The sequence below is a fragment of the Geotrypetes seraphini genome, chromosome 4 (assembly GCF_902459505.1).
Source record: "Geotrypetes seraphini chromosome 4, aGeoSer1.1, whole genome shotgun sequence".
In the NCBI taxonomy this organism is placed as follows: domain Eukaryota; kingdom Metazoa; phylum Chordata; class Amphibia; order Gymnophiona; family Dermophiidae; genus Geotrypetes; species Geotrypetes seraphini.
Genome location: NC_047087.1, coordinates 322,786,589 through 322,812,197, shown reverse-complemented (window position 1 = coordinate 322,812,197; position 25,609 = coordinate 322,786,589). Strand labels below are relative to the sequence as shown.

Here is a 25,609-nt window from a genome sequence, read left to right as displayed (position 1 = left end):
TTCCATGACTGATTTTATAAAAATTTATTAAACAATCTTACAACTTTTATAAAATCAGTCCTGAAACTTTTTGAACAGTATATGCAGGCGACAATAACAATTTAAAACAGTTACAAAAATAAATAAAACAACAGCAATACTATATCGAATCAGCCTGAGTTGCCATAGAGGTCAATAATTAGTCCACTTAAACTTGGAACAACTCTCTGAGAAAAACAAATGAGCTGTGAGACATCTTTTAAATGTGTAAATGGTGAGAATCATTCTAAACTCACTTGGCAAAACTTTCCATCTTTTAGGGCCAACTATGGAGAAGGCTAATTTCATGGTCTTGGGCAACTTAATTTTGTGTAAGACTGGGATGTGCAATGCTCTGGAAAGTTGATATATACTAAGCATTTGTGAAAATGTTTCGTGTTATATATTAAAAAGAGCAATTAAATCTCACGAGAAAAAGGACCAGCAACCTAGAGACTCATGGGGAGGAGGACCCATGCCAATAAGCCCTGGTAATCACTGCATTGATATTAAAACATGTGCACTCCCCTATACACCCCCAAACCCTTTTTTACTAGCATATAAGTGGCTCCTGCAGCCATAAGGGCTATTGGGGTGGCAGATAAGTGGGTCTAGGGGATTCTGGAGGTGGTTTAGGGGGCTCACCATGACCTATAAGGGAGCTGTAGGGAGGAGAAGACATAGCACCCTTTTTGTGAAGTTCACAGCAGTGCCCTGTAAGGTACCCCACTATTTAGGTAGCATGTCTGGGTGTGTAGTCCATCACTTTGCAGACCCCTCCCACGTCCAACAGGGCTTGTTCTAGGCATTTTGGACTTGGACGGAAAGTTGGACGAAAATGTGGTATAAGAATGGACGATTTAGCGGCTTGAACGATCAGATCGGCAGGACATATAATTAGACGATTTTCGAAACGATAAAAAAGTTGGACGTATTTTTCGAAAATGTGTCTTAAGCTGTTTTTTACTTTTGACTACTTGCAAGAGGGACATAAACGGACTTAGACGTCCCTTTCGATTATGCCCCTCCACAAGTCTAGAGGTAGCATTTTGTATAAGCTGCAAGGCTCAACACTGATTTTAGGAACACCTAAAATATATATTCTTTAGCACTCTCCAGACCAGTAGAGGTTAACTTTACGAATGGGTATATATCTAATCATGACCAGCAGGTGGAGACTGAAAACAAAACTTTGGGACAGTATATCCTAGCCCCTCCTCTCTATTTCCCTCAGTCTTCTTTCAGTCTCCAGCAGGTGTTGAGTGATCTGTACCCATCTCCCTTGGTAGGGCTGTTGGAATTTGTTTAGGGGGTTTATTGTCCCTGTTTTTAGCCGGACGGAGCTTGGGCGGACTCTGTTTGGGGGTTCGTCCGACCTCGGGGGTGTCAAACCCGGCGGGTCACGAGCGGGGTCCCTCCCCCCACTTCCTCCACCTCCCCACATTTTTTTAGAGGAGCCTCAGCAGTAAGCCTTGCCCCCTAAATCAAGCAAGGCATATTGCTTCGAGAGCCTGTGGAGTCTGTTCTGTAAAAAAAAAAAAAAAAAAAAATCCTGAGGTAGTGCTGGTCTGAAGGGTTGTTTCCCTTTAAGAAAACTGTATTTTACTGTATTTTTTCATGTATCCAGCACTTTTTTATAGCTAGGTCGCGTATGGAGCAATTGTGCCCTTCTCCGGGGGAGAAGGCCACAATTTTAGTCCAGCCGCGAGGCACTCGCGGCCGGCCTGAACTCGGCGGTTTGGGTCGGTGAGGTGGTGGAGCTCCGTCGGCAGCGGCTGCAGGCGCCCAGAGCTCCCCGCCGATGGTGCCTCGCGAGTCGGCTTGGAGCAGTGGGGAAGCCCGGTCTTCCACAACCGCCCACGGAGGGATTCCCCGAAGGATTCCCTCTCAGCTGATTTTTTGACAGCTGATGCCGGCTTGCCTGCTTTAGCGGCTGAGACTATTCAGGTTTCTCAGCCGCTTCAGGCTATGGAGGGAGCTTTTTTGGCGGGAAAACCGCCATCTTCTCTGTCTGGCCCCTCCATTTTGTCTTCCACCTCAGGTGACCTTCCCCCTGTTTTGACTATGCAGGGGCAAGGTTCTGCTGGGTCCCCTGCTGTGGCAGGGAGTCCCTTGGGACCCTCGGGGGGTTTTTTCTCCTGAATTTTTCTTTTCTTTATGCAGAGCCTATTTTCAGGCGGCTGGGGGTCCCGGTTGCGCCCAGGGGGTTTCGGGGGGTGGGTTTTCCTCCGCGCTCCCTGCGGCTTTGCCTCTTTCGTCTGGCGTGACGTCCCCTCCGCCGCCTCCCTTGTCCAAGCGTCCGCGGGTGTCGTGGGACGAGAATTTGTGGTCGGAGGAACGGGTCGGTCTGGAGGAGGACCTGGACCCTTCTGAGGAGTTCCAGGACTCTCTGGAGGGGACGGAAGCTGGCGGCGGGTTGTCGGATTTCCCGTTCTCCAGTGACGAGGCGTCCGTGGTGCGCCTTTTTCAGAAAGATGAGCTGCCTGACCTTATTCAGCAGGTTTCTTCGGTTTTGCGTTTTGAGGACGCGCCGCCGGAGACTCCGCGTGTGGGGGACCCCCTGTTACGGGGGATCCGTTCCGTTTCCCGCTCTTTTCCTATGCATCAGGATATTCGGGATATTATTCTGGAGCAGTGGAAAACGCCGGAGACGCCGTTTCGGCTGGCGCGCAGAATGGCTCGCCTGTATCCCATTCCGGAAGGGGATCGGGCTACGTTAGCTTCGCCAGTCGTGGATGCGGTGGTCTCGGCAATTTCCAAGCGGCATACCGTGCCTGTTGAGGGCGGTTCTGCCTTGCGGGACTCTGAGGAGCGCAAGTTGGAGAACATCCTTAAGCAAAATTTTCAGGTCTCTGCCTTTTGGGTCCAGGCGGCTATTTGTGGGGGACTGGTCGCTCGCGCCGTGTTTCGGTGGGCGGAGCGGGTCTTGGATCGAGAGTCTGACGACTGGTCTCTGGTGGATCAGGAGGTAGCGAAGATTGAGATGGCGGCCTCATTCCTCTCAGATGCTCTATATGACTTGGTGCGGATCTCGGCTAAGTCTATGGCTTTTGGCGTGGCCGCAAGGCGTGTGTTGTGGCTGCGCGCTTGGGCGGCGGATGCTGCGTCCAAAGCTAAGCTTACTAAATTTCCCTTTCGGGGGTCGTTTTTGTTTGGAGAGGACTTGGATAAGTTGATTCAGACTCTGTCGGACTCGAAAGTTCCCCGTCTGCCGGAGGACCGTGCCCGTCCGGCGTCTCGGGGGGGTGCGGCCCGGGGGCGTTTGCGGGATTTTCGCAAGTATCGCCCTGGGCGTGGGGCTGCTTCTTTCCAGTCTCCGGGATTTTCCCGGGGTCGGTTCTTCCAGCGCATGCAGCCCTTTCGGGGGGCCCGTCGGGGGGCAGGGAATCCCTCCGCCGGTTCCCCCGCTTCCCGTCCTGCACAATGACGCCTTGCCGGCGCCCCCTTTGGTTCCGGTGGGGGCCCGGCTGCGCGAATTTTTCCCCAAATGGGCCGAGATCACGTCCGATCAGTGGGTCCTGGAGGTGGTGCGGGACGGTTATGCCCTGGAGTTCGCCCGCTCTCTGCCGGATTTTTTCCTCGCTTCTCCATGTCAGACTCCGGGGAAGACGCAGGCTTTTCGCCAGACCCTTCAGCGCTTGCTAGATCTCAGGGCAGTTGTTCCGGTGCCCCCTCCGGAGTGGGGCACGGGCAGGTACTCCATTTACTTTGTGGTGCCCAAGAAGGAGGGGACCTTTCGGCCCATCCTCGATTTGAAAGGGGTCAACAGGGCTCTCAAGATTCCCTCTTTCCGTATGGAAACTCTGCGGTCGGTCATTCTGGCGGTTCAGCCGGGGGAGTTTCTCACTTCTCTCGATCTGACGGAGGCCTACTTGCATGTTCCCATTCGGGCCTCTCATCAGCGTTTCCTGCGCTTTGCGATCTTGGGTCGGCACTTTCAGTTCTGTGCGCTTCCCTTTGGGCTGGCCACGGCTCCTCGGACGTTCACCAAGGTGATGGTGGTCGTCGCGGCAGCCTTGCGGTCGGAGGGCATCCTGGTACACCCCTACCTGGACGACTGGTTAATTCGGGCAAAGTCGTTGCAGGAAAGCTCCCGGGTTACTGCTCGGGTGGTGGAGTTTCTCCGGTCGCTGGGCTGGGTGGTCAACCTTTCCAAGAGTCGGTTGGTCCCGGCTCAGCGTCTGGATTACCTAGGGGTGCTGTTCGACACCTCCTTGGGGAGGGTCTTCCTCCCAGAGGGCCGGGTGAGCAAATTGCAATCTCAGATTCGCCTGCTTTTGGCGTCCCGGTGTCCTCGGGCGCGAGATTTCCTCCAGGTCTTGGGGTCGATGGCGGCGTCCCTGGACGTGGTGAGGTGGGCGCGGGCCCACATGCGTCCTCTCCAGTATGCTCTGCTCCGGAGGTGGTCTCCCCAGAGGCACGGGATGGATGTTCCGGTCCCCCTGCGAGGCTTGGCGCGCTGCAGTCTGCGTTGGTGGCTCCAGACCCCTCACCTAGTTCAGGGGGTGGGTCTGGATCTCCCGCAGTGGACGGTGCTCCTGACGGATGCGAGTCTCCTGGGTTGGGGGGCTCAGTGTTTGGGTCACTCAGCTCAGGGCACCTGGTCCGCGGAGGAGGCCGCCTGGTCGATCAACGTGTTGGAGACCAGAGCGGTCCGTCTGGCGCTGTTGGTTTTCCACTCCCTGTTGCTGGGCAAGTCGGTCAGAGTGCTGTCGGACAATGCCACGGCGGTGGCTTAGGTCAATCGTCAGGGGGGCACCAAGAGCACTCAGGTGGCGCAGGAGGCGGCTCTGCTCATGGTTTGGGCGGAATCCCATCTGCTGGACCTCTCGGCCTCTCATATAGCCGGAGTAGACAATGTTCAGGCAGACTTCCTCAGTCGTCACTTTCTAGATCCAGGAGAGTGGTGTCTCGGCGCCGAGGCGTTTCAGTTGATAGTGCAGGCTTGGGGGCAGCCCCTGATGGACCTGATGGCCACGGGTGGCAACGCCAAAGTGCCCCGCTTCTTCAGTCGTCGCAGGGACGGTCTGGCCGAGGGTCTGGATGCTCTGGTCCAGCAGTGGCCAACGGAGGGGCTGTTGTATGTGTTCCCTCCTTGGCCGCTGGTGGGCAGAGTGCTTCTTCGCATTGTTCACCATCCGGGTTTGGTGGTGCTGGTGGCACCGGATTGGCCTCGCCGTCCGTGGTATGCGGATCTGGTGAGGCACCTGGTGGCGGATCCTCTTCCTCTGCCTCTCTCGGCCGACCTTCTGATGCAGGGTCCCATTCCCATGTTCGACCCGTCTCCCTTCTGTCTTACGGCGTGGCTCTTGAAAGGGGTCGCCTTAGCAAGAAGGGATATTCAGACAAGGTGATCTCTACACTGTTGGGGTCCCGGAGGCTTTCTACCTCTCGGGCTTATGTGCGGGTTTGGCGTCTCTTTGAGGAATGGTGTCGGGCGCGGGGAGTGACCTCTTTTCGCGCTTATCTGCCTAACATTCTGGAGTTCTTGCAGGATGGCCTGGATAGAGGCCTGGCTTGGTCTTCTCTCCGGGTTCATATTGCGGCCCTGTCGGCCTTTCGAGGGTTGGTGTCAGGTCAGCGTTTATCGGCTCTTCCTGATGTGATTCGGTTTTTGCGGGCGGCCAAGTTGCTTAGGCCTCCCCTACGGCCCTCGGTTCCCTCTTGGGATCTTAATCTGGTTCTCTCTGTTTTGGTGCGTCCGCCTTTCGAGCCCTTGGACGACTGTTCTTTGAAGGACCTTACTTTGAAGGCGGTCTTTTTGGTGGCCATTACTTCTGCTAGGCGTGTTTCTGAGCTGCAGGCTTTCTCTTGTAGGGCTCCCTTCTTGGAGTTTTCTAGGGAGCGGGTCGTCTTGCGGCCTGTTCCTTCCTTTCTGCCGAAGGTTGTTTCTCCTTTTCATGTCAATCAATCGGTGGTTCTCCCGGTCTTGGGTGGTCGGGAGGGCTCTTCTGAGCAACGGCAGCTGCGCAAGTTGGATGTCGGTCGGGTCCTTCGCTCTTATGTGCAGCGGACCCAGGAATTCCGGAAGTCCGATCATCTCTTTGTCCTCCTGGCGGGTCCTCGTCGGGGAGCGGGCGCTTCTAAGGCTACTATTGCGCGCTGGATCAAGGAGACGATTGCTTCCGCTTATCTTCTGAAACAGCAGCCTGTTCCGGAGTTTCTCAAGGCTCATTCCACTCGGGGTCAGGCGGCTTCTTGGGCTGAGTCGTCGCTCGTGCCTCCAGTGGATATTTGTAAGGCTGCGGTTTGGTCCTCCTTGCATTCCTTTGTTCGTCATTATCGGGTTGATGTGCAGGCGCGTCGGGACGCGGTGTTCGGTGAGCGTGTACTGGTATCGGCCCTTCGGGGGTCCCGCCCGTGAGAGGGACTGCTTTGGTACGTCCCATTCGTAAAGTTAACCTCTACTGGTCTGGAGAGTGCTAAAGAAGGAGAAATTAGGTTCTTACCTGCTAATTTACTTTCTTTTAGCTTCTCCAGACCAGTAGAGGTCCCCACCCTGTCTGTTGTTGTTGTTGTTGGGGCTGTTGCGCGGGCAGTTTTTGGTTTTTGCTGCGGGTTCTAGTATTTTTCTAGGGCCGGGGAGAATTGAAGAACAGCGGCTATGGCTCGGCTGGCTTAGCTGGCGAGCTGTGGGGACATTCTTCCTTCGGGAATTTCTCCTCTGCATTTTCCAACAGCATTTTGGGTATGTTATTTGTTACTCCTTTTGGAGTATTGTTTTTTCTCTCTGTTGTTTTCCAGTTCTTGGTTCTGCTTGGCTATTCGGCAGACTGAGGGAAATAGAGAGGAGGGGCTAGGATATACTGTCCCAAAGTTTTGTTTTCAGTCTCCACCTGCTGGTCATGATTAGATATATACCCATTCGTAAAGTTAACCTCTACTGGTCTGGAGAAGCTAAAAGAAAGTAAATTAGCAGGTAAGAACCTAATTTCTCCTTCTTACAATAATCTAGTGTTGACCGCACAACAGTTCAAGAATCAACACAACCGTAGACAGTAACAGCCTTAACCTCTGCAGTTGCATACCATAACATAACCCCTTCCAGTTCAAAGAAGCTGAACAAAATCAGGAAATACAAGTCTTATTCTACAAAAACTGATCAAAAAAATAAGAAACTGCCCTAGCTATCAACGGGGTAAATTCTTTCTCTCCGACCCATTGAAGTATTTTTTTGTATCAACAGTCCTTAATTGAAGGGAAAGCAAAAAAATTACTAAGGGCTCCATTTACTAAGGTGCGCTAGCGTTTTTAACGCACGCAGGATATTACCGTGCGCTATGTGGCTAGAACTAACACCAGCTCAATGCTGGCGTTAGCGTCTAGCGTGCATGGCAATGTAGTGCGCGCTATTCCGTGCCCTAACGCAGTTTCGTAAAAGGAGCCCTAAAAGACGTTGAGTACGTTTTGAAAGGGACAATATAAATTGATCCACTGGATAATCTGCTATAAAACCATGATAACTCTGGCCTCAACTGGAAGACAGTGCAACTTACAATAATAAGGGGGGGGGGGGCACATGGTCTGACTTTTTTCAGTTGAAAATTAACCTTATTGCGGTATTTTGGATCCTTTGCAGTCCAAACTATCACCTAGACTAATACCGAGCTCTTCTCCTACATTGGATACAAACCATGCTCACAAATGGCATCTTCCCAACTGAACTCAGCGAAATCATCATCACCCCAATCCTAAAAGACCCTAAAGGACCAACAGACCAACCATCCAACTACAGACCCATTACCTCCATACTGCTATATATCAAATAATAATAATAATAATAACTTTATTTTTGTATACCGCCATACCCAAGGAGTTCTAGGCGGTTTACATTAGATTAACAAAAAATTACAAGTGGTTTAAAAAACAATTGAACACTATTAGAAGTAAGCAATAAATAACAAGTGGTTCGAAAACAATTGAACAATATTAGGAGCAAGGAGATAGATGAAGTTAGGAGAGAGAGGGGGGGGGGTAGGTTGGGAAAAGAGAGGTGGAAGGGGGCAGGAGGAGATTGTTGTTCATTGGAGAGGGGTGTTAGGTGTCTTGTCCATGGAATAGATGAGTTTTGAGAGATTTTCTAAACCCGAGGTAGGTGGGGGCCTCAAGGACAATTTGGGCTAGCCATGGGTTCAGTTTGGCAGCCTGGAAGGCAAAAGTTTTATCAAGGAATCTTTTGTAGTGACATAGCTTTAGGGAGGGGAAGGCGAAGAGCTGAATTCTGCGGGAGTGCTTGTTTATGTGATTCAGATAGAAGTGAGGGTTTAAGTAGCTTGGGGATAGGCCAAATACTGTTTTATAGCAGAAGCAGGCGAATTTGAATAGGACTCTGGATTCAAAGAGTAGCCAGTGAAGTTTGTGGTAGAAAGGGGTGACATGTTCCCATTTTTTCAGGCCGAATATGAGGCGGACCGCAGTGTTCTGGATCATTTTGAGTCTTCTAATGGTTTTCTTCGTGGAGCTCAAGTAAATAATATTGCAGTAATCTAGTATGCTAAGGATGGAGGATTGTACTAGCAAGCGGAATGAGGTCTCGTCAAAGTATTTTTTAATGGTGCGGAGTTTCCATAGCACCGCGATGCATTTCCTAACTGTGATGTCTGTGTGTTTCTCCAGGGATAAATGTTTATCTAGTGTGACTCCCAGTATTTTTAAGGTTTGTTCGAGGGGGAAAGTAGATCCTTTCACTTGAATTGTGGTGTCTTTGATTTTGTCGTTGGGGGTGGCTAGTAAGAATTTTGTTTTGTCGGGATTTAGTTTTAGTTTGTAGGATAACATCCAGCGTTCAATCTGAGTGAGTATATTTGAGAGTGAGGTAAGAAACTCTAGTGTGAAATTGGTTAGTGGGATGACTATTGTGATGTCATCCGCGTAGATAAAGAATTTGAGTTTGAGGCTTTGCAGGAGGTTTCCTAGGGAGGTAAGGTAGACATTAAATAAGGTGGGGGACAGGGGGGAACCCTGTGGAACGCCACAGGAGTTGTCCCAGCTATATGAAAGAGAGTTGTTCTTAAACACCCTGTATGATCTGTTTCGTAGGAATCCATGAAACCAGTTGAGAACTTGGCCGGAGATGCCAATGTAAGCAAGGCAGTCTAGTAGGATGGTGTGGTCAACCAGGTCGAATGCACTGCTGAGGTCAAGCTGGATGATCAGGACACTAGAGCCCTGGCTGAAGAGTGTGTGAAGGTGGTCAAGTAGAGAGGCTATAATGGTTTCAGTTCTGTGATCGGAGCGGAAGCCGATTGATTATCATTTAGGACATTAAATTTTTCCAGGTGTGTGGTAAGTTCGGCATTTACCATCCCTTCTGCTATTTTGGTGAACAGTGGGATACTAGCGATCGGTCTGTAATTGGATGGGTCATTGGGTGGTTCTTTCGTGTTTTTTAGTAATGGGGATATCGAGATGTGGCCCTGCTCTGTTGGAAAACTACCTGTGGTTAGTAGGAGGTCTACCCATGCCAACATGTTGGCTTTGAAATGGATTGGCGCAGTTTTCATAATGTTTGGGGGGGGCAGGTGTCCAGTCTGCAAAAGGAGTTGGAGTACTTATTGTAATATTTGTTGAAGGTTTGCCAGTCTATAGTTTTGAATTGGTTCCAGCTTAGGTCTGTTCTGGACCTGAGGTCCGGATTAGACATTTCGGTGTTGGGGAGTATGGGAAAGTCCTCGTGGGGCTTGGCTGGGGCAGTTATAGATAACCTTAGTTTTTGTATCTTGTTGTTAAAGAAGTCTGCTAGGGTGTTAGCGGTTAGTGTGGATTCTTCATGATTATCAGTGAGAGTCTCAAGATTGTAAAGGTCGTTGACTAGTTTAAAGAGGTTGCTACTGTTAGTTGTGACGTTTCCTATTTTATGGGTGTAGAAATTTTTTCGTTTTTCATTGATGAGGTGTTTGTAGTTTTTTAATTTGAGTCTCCAGGCCACTCTGTGTTCCTGGGTTCCAGATTTAATCCAAAGTCTTTCAGATTTTCTAAGGTCCCTTTTTACTAGGAGTAGTAATAATAGAAGGGCTAGTAGCCAAACTCCTCTCCAATTATCTAGAAGACCACAGCATACTCTACCCTACGCAATCCAGTTTCAGAACTAACTTCAGCATAGAGACGCTACTAGGATCCCTCATGAACACTGCTAGACAACACCTCAGTACAGGGAAAAAAATGATGCTCATACAACTGGACCTGACCGCTGCATTCGACCTGGTGGACCATAACACCCTACTACAAATTTTGGACATAATAGGTATCACAGATAAAGTATACTCATGGTTCGAAGGATTCCTAAAATCCAGAATCTACAGAGTAAAATCAGATAAAGAAAAATCAGAAACTTGGTCAAATCCTTGCGGCATACCCAAATGATCGCCACTATCTCCTACTCTTTTCAACCTCTACACTGCCTCCCTTGGTGCCCACCTGGACAAACTATGCCTATCTTCCTACAGTTATGCAGATGACATCACCATTCTCATACCTTTTGATCAACCAAAGCCCTCCATGACAGACACACTACACCAAACACTTGAAACAGTAGCAACTTGGATGAAAGATCACAAACTGAAACTTAACCCAGACAAAACATAATTCATCTTCCTCGAAAATAACAAAACCCCAACCATGACCAACATAGAAATCAACGCAATTAACTACCTCATACAACCCACCCTAAAACTACTAGGAATAACAATAGACAGATGCTGCACCATGCAACCGCAAATCAATAAAACAATACAGAAGTCATTTGCAGTTATGAGAAACTTAAGACAAGTCAGAAAATTCTTAGAGAAAACACAATTTCAGCTCATAGTACAATTACTAATACTAGGACTACTAGACTATTGCAACATCCTCTATCTCCTGTGCCCTGCTGCAATAACAAAACAGCTACAAACAATTCAAAACACAGCTCTAAGACTCATCTACTCATTGAGGAAACACAACCACATCACAGAGGCATACCTCAACTCTCACTGGCTTCCAATTCCAGCAAGAATACTATTCAAATTATACTGTCTACTATTTAAAACTTTAAACGGAGCTAGCCCAACCTAACTGAACAACCGTCTCATCTAAACCACCTCAACCAGACCTAGGAAAACTCACACCTCATTCACACACCCGCCAATCAAAGAAGTTAAATGGAAAAAAATATATGATGGCCTTCTAGCCTCTCAAGCAGCAAAAACAGACAACCAAATCGCCAACCTTCTGATAACGACCCCAGATTACAAAACTTTCAGAAAAGAAATAGACTATACTTTTCAAAAAATCCCTGAAAAAGTCCTAACCTCTCAAGCTTCCTTCTTCCATCCCTCTAACCCCCCGAACCCCCAAATCAACCTGCTCTACTCTTTTTTCCCCCAAAAAGGACCAGAAATCTTTTTGTAAAACACCCTCTTTAACTCTTTTGTAATCCGCCTTGAACCGCAAGGTAATGGCGGAAAAGAAATCTATATATATAAAATCGGAGGTATGTATGTGTGTATGCATGTATGTGCCGTGATCACGCAAAAACGGCTTGACCGATTTGAACGAAACTTGGTATGCAGATTCCTCACTACCTGGGATGATATGTTCTGGGGGTCTCGCGGCCCACCTGCACACGTGGGCGGACCTACAAACAGAAAATCACATTTCACCCATTCATGTCAATGGAAACAATGAAAAAAGCTGCCATTCTCACTGTAATTCAAAACCGGCTTGACCGATTTTAACGAACCTTGGTATGCAGATCCCTCACTACCTGGGGTGATATGTTCTGGGGGTCTCGCGGCCCACCTGCACACGTGGGCGGAGCTACAAACAGATAATCAGATTTCACCCATTCATGTCAATGGAAAAAATGAAAAAAGCTGCCATTCTCACAGTAATTCCAACTACCTGGGGTGATATGTTCTAGGGGTCTCTCGGCCCACCTGCACATGTGGGCGGAGCTACAAACAGAACATCAGATTTCACCCATTCATGTCAATGGAAAACAAGTAAAAAGCTGCCATTCTCACAGTACTTCAAAAACGGCTTGACCGATTTGAACGAAACTTGGTATGCAGATCCCTCACTACCTGGGGTGATATGTTCTGGGGGGTCTCTTCACCCAAGAATTTATATGTTCTTGCTCCTGGAGGTGAAACTAAAAATGTTGTTTATAATCAAGTTTTGTGTTTGTTGTATTGTATTCATTTTGTCAAATATTTCACATTATAATTTGAATATTGTACTTTTTATAAAGCTGTAAAAAAAATAATTTCATTCACCACTATAAAGTATCTTTATTTGAATCCATTTACAGTGTTATTGCTATAATTAAATACCCGTGCAACGCCGGGGCTTCAGCTAGTCCCTAATATAATGTAATGTAATAAGAGCACCATCAACAGTTATTTGTGAAGGAGATTCAGCATAAATAAGACACCCAAATACAATAAATTCTGACTTAGCAATCTGTAGAGCCAAGTGGTTCAAGTCCATTCAAGACGACTAGTGTGGAATTAGAAACAGGAAAAGCAATTGAATGGCTTCTGCATAGAGTCTGTCATGTTCTTCCAGCTCATGCTTTGGCCCTTTGAATTGTTTACATTGGCTGCTGGTTTTGCTGAGGTGCAGTTTAAAGTATGATTCATGATCCATCCTACCCCTGCATACTTCCAACATGATCAGCAAATGGAATGTTGTCATTGAGTCGAGGGGTGAATTTACATTACGCTGGCATTAAACTTCTCTGCCATCTCTCGCTTGGGGCAGTTATGAATGGACTGCTTTTAGGAAACTTTTTTTTCTTTTTCCAATTCTTTATTCATTTTCATATCTCATAACAAGTATACAATAATCATTCAATATTCATACAATTCACTTGTTTACTTCATATAATATTAAATCTTATATTATCCCCCCTCCCCCCTTCCCTTCCACACATATCAACATTTTATTTGAATCTCACACATTATACCCTCCCAATCCCATATCATATTATTCTTCTATAAAAAAAAAAGTGTCTAATCATTCGAATATTCAATCAATGGCCCCCAAATTTTTTTAAACTTGTTATAATTTCCTTTTTGCATAGCAAGAATTCGTTCCATTTTATAAATATAACATATAGAATTCCACCAAAAAGTATAGTTAAGTCTTGTATAATCTTTCCAATTTCTAGTTATATTTTGAATGGCAACCCCTGTCATAATCATTAGTAATTTATTATTATTTGCTGAAATTTGACTCTTTGCTCTCATCATTGTTCCAAACAAAATTGTATCATATGACATAGCAACTGGATTTTCTAGAAAATAATTAATTTGAGACCAAATTGACTTCCAGAAGGCGTTAATACAAGGACAATAAAAAATTAGATGATCCAAAGTCCCTGCTTCTAGATTACAGTGCCAACATTTATTAGATCTAGAGCTATCAAACTTTTGTAAACGTACTGGGGTCAAAAGAGCTCTATGCAACAAAAAGAACCAAGTCTGTTTCATAGATGCCGACACTGTACATCTAATTCTCCAAGACCAAATTCGTGGCCATTGAGAAGCAGAAATTTGATGCTTAATCTCAATGCTCCAAATGTCTCTGAGACCCGTTTTTTGTTTTTTATTTGTAAAACCATATATCAATTTATACCACTTAGCGGCTTGGTGACCCAAGAAATCCGCCTGGAAACACAGGATTTCCAAACTATATTGATTATCAAGAACTTTCCATTCAGGGAACCCCTCCTGAATAGCCTGCTTCAGCTGCAACCATTTAAAACTTTGTGACTTATTAAAACCATATTTATGTTGCAACTGTGAAAAACTAAGCAGCTTACCATTTGAAATAACATCATTTAAAGTTCTTATTCCTGCAATGATCCATTGTTTCCAGAGAATTTTATGACCGCCTATTTTAATCTTGGAGTTTAGCCAAATGGATTGATTTAATGATTAAAAAATTGGAATAGGTGATAATTTAGTAACATATCTCAAAGTCTTCCAAGTATCAATCAAAATTCTATTCACTTTGTATCTATTAGGCATTGGTATACTCAAAAGATCAACCAAATGTATAGGAAACATGAGTCGCCATTCTAAATACAACCAGTCTGGGACATTCTCCATGAGCTCTGGAAGGACCCAATACATACCCTGTCTTAAAATATAGGCTTGATGGTACCTATAAAAATTTGGAAAATTTACCCCCCCTTCCACAATTGTTTTTTGTAACTTTACTAAAGCAATTCTAGGTCTTTTCCCCAACTAAACAAATTTTGTAAGAATACCATTCAACTTTTTATAAAATGACCCCTGAAAAAAAACTGGTATCATACTCATTTGATAACAAACCACAGGCAATATCATCATTTTAATTGTTTGAACTCTCCCCCACCAAGATAAATATAAAGGATTCCATTGCTCACACATTTCCGTTACTTTCTTTAATAAAAGTTTTTCATTTTCCTTTACTGTATCCTCAATAGTACTTTTAATATTGATTCCTAAATATTTTAATCCATCTTCTTTCCAAACAAATGTAAATGAATCAAATAATCCTTTGGTACAATGTACATTAAGTGGTAGCACTTCCGATTTGCTCCAATTAATCTTGTACCCAGAAAACTTTCCAAATTTTTCAATCAGTTCAAGCAAACATGGAATAGTAGTCTCTGGTTTCCTCAAATAAAGCTGAATATCATCCACATAAGCGGAGAGCTTATATTCCCAACTTGAAAACGGAATTCCTTGTATCTCCTTTGCCTGATTAATAGCTATCAACAAGGGTTCCAAAACAACATCAAAAAGCAAAGGAGGCAAAGGACAACCTTGTCTAACCCCCCTCTGTAAACTAAATCTATCCGATAAATTATTATTAATATATAGCCTAGCACCAGGGGAGCTATACAATGTCTGAATCATTTGAATAAAACCAGTCCCTATACCAAACCATTCTAATGCTTGATACATAAAAGACCATTCAACTCTGTCAAAGGCTTTTTCTGCATCCAAAGAAATTAAGAATGCCGGATCCTGAATATCTTTTGTTAAATTTAAAGTATGAAAAGCCAGTCTGGTATTATTGGAAGAATGTCTTCTTGCAACGAATCCTGTTTGGTGAGTATCAATAATAAAAGGGAGAGCTTTGGCCAATCTTAATGCCAAAACTTTGGCTAAAAGTTTACCATCTACATTAATTAATGAAATAGGCCTGTAGTTTGATACCAAAGTACGATCTTTGTTTGGTTTTGGTAAGACAATAATTAATGAATCTGCCATAGTACCTGATATACAACTTTTATTCAGTTGGTATTGATATAATTTTAACATATAGGGTAACAAAGTATTTTGAAATAATTTATAGAACTCTACCGTATATCCATCACCACCTGGAGCGGATCTAACTCTAAGAGACCTCATTGCTGTTTCTAACTCTTTTAAAGATATAGGTTCTTCTAAACTTCCTTTTATATGTTCAGGAATTTGAGGCCCCTTAAGTGAACTTAAAAATTCCAATCCATCCTTTTCTCTATCTCTGTAAAATTCAGAAGAATACAAGTCTTTATAAAAACTAAAAAATTGTTTTAGAATCTGATCAATTTTATTATGTGATTTTCCATTTTTATCTTTTATTAAAACAATTTTTGTTCTTCTTTTCCTTGCTTTAAGATAATTTGCTAGCATCCTACCCGCCTTATTTGAATTTCCATAGTATTGAGTTTGTTGAGAAAATAAATCATTCCTTACAAATTTAGAGGATAACTCATTATATTTAACTTTTGCTTTTAATAATAATTGCAAAGTATTCCACTCCCATCTATTAATTAAATTACTTTCCAATTCTTTAATTTCCTTTTCCAAATCAACAAATTGTTTCGTAAACTTTTTCCTAACGTATGCTGAATATGAAATAATATTACCTCTCATGGTTGCTTTAAACGCATCCCATAATACTTCCATATTTATATCATTAGTATCATTAATTTGGAAGAATTAAATCATTTTTATTTTAAAATCTTCAGTAAAATTTGAATCTACTACCAAGGAATTATCAAATCTCCAAACCGGCTTAGAATAATCCTTTTCACCATCCTTTAACTCAATCCATACAGCACCATGATCAGATAAGAAAATAGGATCTATAATAGCTCTTATTACATTTTTCGCTAAATTATTTGAAACAAAAATATAATCAATTCTTGAAAAAGAATTATGGACCTGTGAACAAAAAGAGAATTCCCGATCATTAAAATGAAGAATACGCCATATAATAATAATAATAATAATTTTATTTTTTATATACCGCCATACCCAGCGAGTTCTAGGCGGTTTACATCAATTCAAAAGGATCTACGTTATCTAGCAGATTTACAAACAAATAAAATAAAACAGTTCGGTAACAAGTAAAAACTGAAATTGACCGAGGATGGGGGAGGTTGTTGAAGACTTGGAAGAGAGGAGCAGAAAAAAAGGGGGGGGTGAATGTTGGGGGGGGGAGAGGAAAAAGTGAGCGGGTAGGGCCGTTAGAGGTCTTGTTTGCTGAAAAGGTAAGTTTTGAGAGATTTTCTGAAGTCGAAGTAGGAGGGGGCTTCGAGGATCATTTGGGCCAGCCATGTGTTGAGCTTGGCTGCTTGGTAGGCGAAGGTTTTGTCTATGAATCTTTTATAGTGGCAGAGTTTTAGTGAGGGGAAGGCGAATAGTTGAGTTCTACGGGATTTCTTGTTTATGTGATAGAGGTTAAAGTGGGGGTTGATGTAGCTTGGAGTAGCACCATTAACCGATTTGTAGCAGAAGCATGCAAACTTGAAAAGGACTCTGGAATCGAATGGCAGCCAGTGTAGTTGGTGGTAGAAGGGGGTGATATGTTCCCATTTCTTTAGGCCGAAGATGAGACGCACGGCGGTGTTTTGGATTAATTTTAATCTCCTGGTGGTTTTCTTCGTGGCGTTTAGGTAAATGATGTTGCAGTAGTCAAGAGTGCTGAGGATGGAAGATTGAACCAGTAGACGGAAAGCGGAGTGATTTAATATATCTATTAAATCACAAGATTTTACCAAATTATCTAGCCCTAATGATTTCATAACTCTACTTGGATTTTTATCCATAATTGAATCCATTACACAGCATTGAAATCTCCAGCCACCACTAGATTAGAAGCAGCCAGTGGCATTAAAATTTGTTGTAAGTTCTTAAAAAACTCCATCTGATTCGTATTAGGAGCGTAGATGTTAAATAAGTCCAGGGTATTATTTTCCATGCTCATTTCAATATGCACCCACCTTCCTAATGGATCCATTTCTACCATCTTAAAATCAGCTGTACATTTTTTATTAATTAAAATGGCCACTCCAGCCTTTTTCCCATTTGCTGGAGCAAAAAATACTTTTGAAATCCATCCCCCTTCCAGCTTTCTAGATTCTATTGTGGATAGATGGGTCTCTTGGATGAAATATACATCCGCCTGTTGCTTTTTAAGGAAATTTAACATTTTTTTCTTTTTAATTTGATGATTCAGGCCATTGACATTTAAAGAGTAGAATTTAGTCTCCATCTTTCAACTCAATAAAATTCCAGCATTGACACTCCAGTTTATATAAATGAAATTGATTAGACACCATCCTTCCCATAACATCCATAAAATATAAAAATATGATATAATATCCCCTACTACACAGATATTCTTTCCCCTTACTCTTAAATTTCCCCCCTCCCCATATCCCTCCCACCCCTCCCTTCATTATGGATAAACTTGAACCACGCATAGGATATGCAACCACTTCCATCCCCCAGGCATTTATACATTGTCTCCCACATATAAATGTACTTTTTCCCATCTTATATCTTACTACCATAACTTACTAACATAACCATTTATTTCATTATTTTTCCATACTTTTATATATCCCAATTTCCAAAATGGTCAAATACCACCTTTACCTTTTTATCAATTCTCTTTTAAATCTTTTAAGTTCCCCCATATTCAATATTAATATTATACTTCTTAATCATAAATCTATTACTATTTACTTATTATTATGTTCATCTGTTAACCCTCAACTTATATAAGTTTTCATTTAATTCTCTTGAAATTAATTCTTTTTTTTTTTTTTTTCAAACATCCTCATAAATGAACATTTCAAAACTCTACATATTTTTATAAATCCTCCTTAAGTTCATCTCATATTCCTCCCTCCTCCCACTTTCACAGCATAATATCTATATTTCTTTTAATTTATTTATGAATATGCTTCTTTAAATAAATTTATATTAGAGTTCTAAACCATTTCATTCAATTTCATATTCACTACATACATACATAAAAGAAGAAATGTAACATTTTCATAAATCCTTAGCATTCCATCCATTCTATTCCAGTCTTACTTTTATATTCCACTCCTATTAATATATTTCTGTTTTCTAAACCTTTTCTTCCTTACATAGTCATTGGTTCAGAGTTATTCAGAAAGTCTTTCAACTTCCCTGGATCCTCAAAATATAGTGATTTACTCCCATAAGAAATCCTCATTTTTGCAGGGAAATATAAACCGTATCTATATCCTTTTTCTTTAAGCTGTGCTCTTAACTGCAGAAACTGCTGCCTCAGTGCTGCTGTATTCTTTGCAAAGTCAGGCAAAAATAATAATTTTGATCCTTTATATGTCAAATTTTTGTCTGCTTTTGCCAACTTCAGTATTTTAAAGGCTTGTTGAAACCTTAACAGTTTAAAGATAAGCGGTCTGGGCTTTGACTGACTTTCTGACCGTTGGAAGGGAATTCTGTGGCTCTTTCAATTTCAAGAGGTTGTTTTGAGTTCAGCTGAAAAAGCTTTGGTATTAAAGTCTCCAGAAACTTTATGGGATTATCTCCTTCCAATTTTTCCGCCAGCCCAATTATTTTTATGTTCTTCCGACGTCCACGATTCTCATAATTTTCCAGTTGTTGTTGCATCTCTGAAATGATTTTTCTTTCAGATTTAAACTGAACCTCTGTTAGTTCCAACTGTTCCATTTTTTTTTCCAGTGTTGTCTCTCTGGTTTGCCAATTCCAACTGCTTATTTATGTTGACAACCTCTTCCTTTACTTCCTGTATGTAATCTGTGTTCTTTTGTAGCATCTGCTGTATTTTTTCCAGCGCTGTCATCACTTCTTTTTTATCAAGTTCTTCCTCAACCGGGAGTGCAGTCTTTGCCGGCGTCACATGATCATGCTTGACACGCTTAGCAGTGCCCACAAAAGCCGTCTCAAGTTTCGTCTGCCTTGAAGTCGCCATCTTCCGACTTTATAGTAAGTTCTTTTGATACAGGAAACTTTATTTTACAGCGAAATTCTTCAGAATTAGTGCCTGGGGGAGCAGAGCAATGTGATCACACCTCCATCTTGTGCGTGTTCCAAGCCACGCCCCCCCAAAAAAACTCAACTTTTTGTAAAGACATTTAGGTATGTAATTGGGAAAAAGTGGGCAGATGGAAAATACTTATTAGCTGTTTGGCAGTATTTCTATGGCATGTTAGTCATTTATTTTATGAATGTTATTTTATGGAAACCGCATAGGTTTTAGGTGGTGGATAAGTTATACAAATAAATAATTGAAGAAATATTGCTGATAAAGGTGGAGCTCTGAGGGTCTCTGATTGACAGAGAGCAAGTGAAGGCACAATCCGAACTCATCCTGCTCAATTTGCTACCTCTTGGAAAGATACAATGTAAATGAAGATAAAACAGTACCTTCTGAACCAAACCTGAAAATCTTTTCACCAAAATTCAATAATTTAAAATGTCAAATTCTGTGGAAATGTCTTGAAGAACCGTCATATACCAAATTCCCTGATCAAACCCTTTCCTCATAAAATCCACCGTAGAACGTAGAAATGTCCCTGTGCAGTGTGAACAATGAAATTTGGTCTTTGCAACCCAAAGGCGCAAAGTAGATGGGTGAGAACCATTGAAAGTTGCTCCTCCTTCCATCCATTCCTCTCCTGACAGTTGCTGAACGTAAGAACTCCTTTGATGTAGATTGATTGTCTTGGAGAATCAGTATCTTTCTGTGTGGGTTAAACATTCCCTTATACCTCCAGCTATTGAAAATTTACCCCAAAATGAATACAAATTATGGATATCTTTGTAATAATTGCAAATTATTTTCCATGAGTATCAGTGACTAAATCCCCTACTTTATCACTGGTTTCCTTTATCAGAATAACATTGCAAAACACAAGTCTCTTTCTTAGGGATCTTTGCAGCTGCCCCAGGACCGTACTGAGCCAGAATCATGTCCTGTGTGACAGACCTCCTGGTGCTCCACTGTACCATGGCCAAGCAGAAGAGACAGTGGGTGGGGAGCACTTTTGGTGCCCCCCCTCTGTGAATTGCCATGGCTCTACAGTTGCCTTTGATGGGGGCGGGACTGCCTGAAGGCTTCCTTTGGACTGACATCGTCATTCTCTGCATACTACTGCTGGCAGACTCGCTGTCTTTACTAGGAAAAAATGTGTGATTGAGAAACCTCCATAGCTGAGACCTTGACTTCTGTCCTCTGTTTTTGACTTTCTAGTGGTACTGGTTTGTTCAGCAAACTATATGCACACAGCGATCACTCGAAGTTACCTGCAATCCCTGGGTTATTCTGCTGAAGAGGTGTTCCTGAATGATCCATCTTGTAAACCTCAGATCAGAGAGACCTTTGTTGAATTCAACATCCCATACAACGACTGTGGCACAGTACGAGGGGTAAGGAGATGCGCTTATACATCTGTGAACACAGTGGGGACCTGGGCTGAGCAGAGTTAATGTGTATTCATGGTAAAAACTTCTTTCATGCATTTGCATTATACTCACTAAAGCTACAATTGCTTCCAGAAAAGTCTCCAAAATCCTCTCCCCAACCACACAAAGGTGTAAAGGGTCCTCGATGATGGGCTGTTCAGCCTGTGAACAATCGGACAGGCACACAAAACCAAGTTTCCAAGTTCCAAGTTTATTATGTATTTGATTAATCGCTTATATCGACTTCTAAGCGATGAACAAAAAATAAAAATATTGGGAATTAAAAATAAAGGGAAACAAATTATATAAATATGACTGACAAGACAAAATTAATTGATACAGAAGGAAGGGGTAGGTGCAGAAATACAATTTCAAAAATAGTAAAGAAGACATATAAAGGGAAAAAATGTTAGGGAAAGGAAGAGCAATAAACATCAGAGAATTTAGAAACCAGGACTCACTCAAAGCACCTGATATAAACCTTAATGTCTGGTTAGAGGACCAAATATAGTTTTATTAGTTGTCAAATGCATCTTTAAAAAGAAAGCATTTTAGATTGCTCTTAAATCTATTCAAATTCAGTTCTTCTTGCAAGTGAATTGGGAGTAGATTCCAAATTTGGGGGGCAGTAACGGAAAAAATAGTTTGTCGCCGTGTATTAATAGTTTTTAGGGAGGGAACAGTCAGGAGATGCTGATCAGTGGATCTAAGAGATCTAAGGGAAGAGTAGGGAATCAATAATCTATGAATAAAAGCCGGTGCTTTATAAAGAAGGGATTTGAAAGTCAGTAGACATAGTTTGTAAGTTATACGATGAGCAACCGGAAGCCAATGCGCTTCCTTAAGTAAAGGAGTCACATGATCAAATTTTTTAGCATTCTTTATAAGTTTAATTGAGGCGTTTTGAACAATCTGCAGGGGGCAGATTTCTTTTAAGGAAATTCTTTTGAACAATGCGTTGCAATAATCCAGTTTTGAGATCACCAGCGAATGAATTAGTATATTCAATGATTTGGGATATAAGAATTTAGCAATTGACCGAATTTGACATAATCTAAAGAAGGTAGATCTAACAATATTACTGATATGTTCATGGAAAGTGAGTTTGCAGTCAAAAGTAACCCTGAGAATCTTGATACTATTGGTCGATTGCAGAGTAGAACCTTTAATAGTAATGGGAAACGTGAGTTGGAGACCTTCTTTCCAAGGAAAAAGCATAACGTTTGATTTGTTTACATTCAGGGCTAATCTATTTGCCTCAAGCCATTGGTGTATCATTTCAAGTTTCTTATTAATAGCTGTTGTTTCAGAGGGATTATTAGAGTCTAATTGGTGTAGCAGCTGAATATCATCTGCGTACGCAAAAACGTTGAAGCCGATGGACTAGCAGAGGGTCATCAATGGTGCTAGAAAAATGTTAAACAATAAAGGGGAGAGGATGGACCCTTGGGGGATACCATATGTAGCTGAAAATCACTCAGATGTACTATTATTAAAGGCTACTGTCGAGGAATGGTTAGTAAAATATGATCTAAACCAAGAAAGAACCTGGTCGGTGATACCGATGGACTGTAGTCTTTCTAAAAGAAGGTTGTGGTCAATAGTATCGAAAGCTGATGAAAGATATATGGAAATGAGAAGAACAGATTTATGATGGTCTAAGCAATAGAGGATAAAGGTGGACATGCCTATTAGGGAATGTTCCGTAGAATGATGCTACCTAAAACCAGTTTGATTTGGGTGCAAAATGTTAGTTTTTTCGATGAACTCAGATATTTGATTGAAAACAACCTTCTCAATCAACTTCGCTAGGAAGGGGATGTTTGCAATAGGTCTATAATTTGATTTGGCCTCGGGGCTGATGTTATAATCTTTAATAATAGGATGAATAATGGATTCCTTCCAGACTGAAGGCATATTACTTTGTTGAAGGCTTGAGATAATAAGCGCAAGAATGAATGGGCCAAAAATGGTAAAATATTGTTTAAGGATGAAAGGTAAAATTGTTTCAGTTTAGTAGCCCTTGATGTTAATGGTCTTAATTAGAGATTCGATTTCACTAAGGCTGGGTAAATTGAATTGGGAGCATTTGGAAGATAATGATAGTGGAAATACAACTGAAGAAGGAATATAAGGCTCATAAGAAAAATATCAATTTAAAAGCCCTCCACAAGCACAGAAAAAGATGCAACAGTAGAAATATGAAAACAAATAGCCATCTACCCCCTCATTCGATTACAGGTCACCTGAAGTTAAGTGCCAGTTGCATAAATTATAAAATACTAGCACTTATGCATATTAATTTTGCAGTTACATGAGTAAATGCTATTTGGGAGCTAACCTCTCATGTAGAAGGTCCTATTGGGTCCCAGCATAGGAAACCTACTACTCAGTAGGTTATATGTCCCTCCTTACTGGACTCCTATGGCGGAGAATGAAGAAGGCTCCTCCTTTCACTCTGGCTTCTATACTGCTAGTAGGCAATTTCCATTCATTAGTCTGGTAAGTAGTTTGAAGCAGAAACCTAGAATGTTCTTCCTACCTCTGGACAGAAGGGCACATTGTGTCCTCCTGCCACTCCTACAAATAGGAAGAGTATTTCTGGTTTCATAGTAGGTGATCATTTGGGATCCAGTAATCACCAAATTATGGGGTCCTGTATTAGGACACAGTAGCCAGTAAAATTCAAAGATGAGGATCCTAGACTTCAGAAAAATTAACTTTGTTAAGCTGAAGAGTTATGTCAAGGAATTTCTGAAACTTACAGGTGCGATGGATAAGGTGTCACAGAAAATTGAGGTTAAGAATGAATTAAAATAAGGTGTCTATTAAAGATTTGGGACTCAGATGAATCTATAGTGACACAGTCTGAGGCAATTGTAATTAAGGATTGAAAGGTTTAAATTGCTGATGCTACATTTTAGCTAATGCTAAGCAAGTTCAAAAGTTTTGACTTGTGACTTCTAAGACATAAGTAAATCCATATACCATTATTTAAATAATCTTGGAAAAGAAAGATAAAGATTTTGGAGGAAAAAGGAAAACTGTCTTTGTATATAGACTTACACATAATTATGTAAAATGCCTTGTGAAAGCCACTGTTTCTTATAGATAACGAAAAAGTTAATTAGGAGTGTACACAAATGTTAGGAAGTCTGTTTTTATAACCCAGGAAGTAGAATCTTTCTACTGACATAATGTATGGTTGACAGGTTACAAATGTCAGTTGTTATATGGAGAAAAAGAGTAACACTGACATCTATTGGATATAATGAGCAATTACTGGTCTATCTTTTACACTGGAAATTTATCTTTAGTTCAGACTATCAAGGGTTAATTCGGATAATTATTTGGGGAAAAATACGTTTTTGTAAATGAACTAGGCTCCTTAGGATATACGTGTTTAGGAAGCTTACACGTCAGACTATTGTATGTTAATGTCAGAGAAAAGATAAAATGTATAGCTTTGACTAGATTCTGTTGAAAGGATTTGAACAGAAGTACTAATGCGAGTTTCATATCTCTTCCAATTGAACACATAACTACTTTATAATTTGATATTTACTTTGCCTTTATTATAATAAATCTCAAAGATTTTGTTTAAAGTCTGTAGTGTTTTGTGTCCAATTTTTACACACCAGGACGAGAAACCCTTCTCTTACAGCTTAAGAGAGGAATTTTCATTCTGTAGAACTTCTCCTGAACCTGTATCCAGGTAAATTAGCAGCCTCCTGGATAGTTAGCACGAGGACTTGGTTGGATGAGAGTATTTACAGAAAGGAGAAAAACAATGGACACAACTGAAAGATATTTTAAGGGCAACAACCAGTTTTGTCAGGATGGTGAAGGATGGAGTCTACACTTGAAAAGTTCTTTTGGAGAGAGATGAGCAAAACCAGGTGTGACCCCTATTCTTCTTCTACAAATTTAAATCGGCCTGCCCTCAATCAAACCAAAGGTAAATGCATGTTTTCCAGCATTCTCAATTCTCTCGCCTCCACCATCAATCACTGATTGTCATTCATTACAATTTTCTGGTACCATTAGGATCCTTGGTGTAAACTTTGACAACCAATTAAGCTTCAAGCCCCAGATCAACTCAGTTGTTTGTTCATCTTTTTTCATACTGCAACACATCATTTCTGTTCAACCATTTCTTTCTCCCAGTCTGCTCTGTATGCTCATGCATGCCTTGGTCATCTCTCAGATAGACTATTGCAATTATCTTTATGTAGGAATCTCTCTCACTTCACTTAAAAAACTTCAACTCATCCACTCCACTCAATGATTCAACAGAGTGACACAATTGCGCATACTAGAACATTGACTCCCACTTTTGGCATGTATTATTATCAAGGTATTAGTTATGGTTTACAAGACACATTCTGACCCTGCTCCACCATACCTAAGTAAGCTGGTTATCTCCTATTTTCCTCACCATACCCTTTGTTCTGCCGAGAATAACCTTCTTGCCATTCCATCCCTTTCTGAAATCCAGCTTTCCTCACCTCGTCAATCAGTATTCTGTTATGTGGTTCTTAAACACTGGAATGATCTCCCCCTATATATACTGCCCAACCCTTTCTGAACTTAAAAAAAACTCTCAAGACTCATTTGTTCATACAGACTTTTGGAAACTCATGAAACCATATTAGACATATCATTAATGATAGTTATTTTGTAATCCTTACATTGCTGTTTGGTATGTGATGTTCTGTTATATGTATGATTTTACTGTGAATTGCTGCTAAATTATTTTATTGTAAACCGTTGTGATGCCTTTTAGGGCACTTCAGTGGCATCTCAAGCACCAATAAATAGATTTATTTCAAAGAGTATAGAAAGAAATATATTTCTGTTTA

At 41.9% G+C, this 25,609-nt stretch overlaps 1 protein-coding gene across 1 annotated transcript in view; it reads right to left on the bottom strand.

The window, feature by feature from the left end:
* DMBT1 (deleted in malignant brain tumors 1) overlaps positions 1-25,609 on the bottom strand; it is a 572,499-nt gene that overhangs the window by 324,793 nt on the left and 222,097 nt on the right. The window contains exon 31 of the mRNA XM_033942984.1: positions 2,358-2,384. Within this exon, the coding sequence (XP_033798875.1) occupies positions 2,358-2,384 (27 nt within the window). The remainder of the gene's footprint in view (positions 1-2,357; positions 2,385-25,609) is intronic.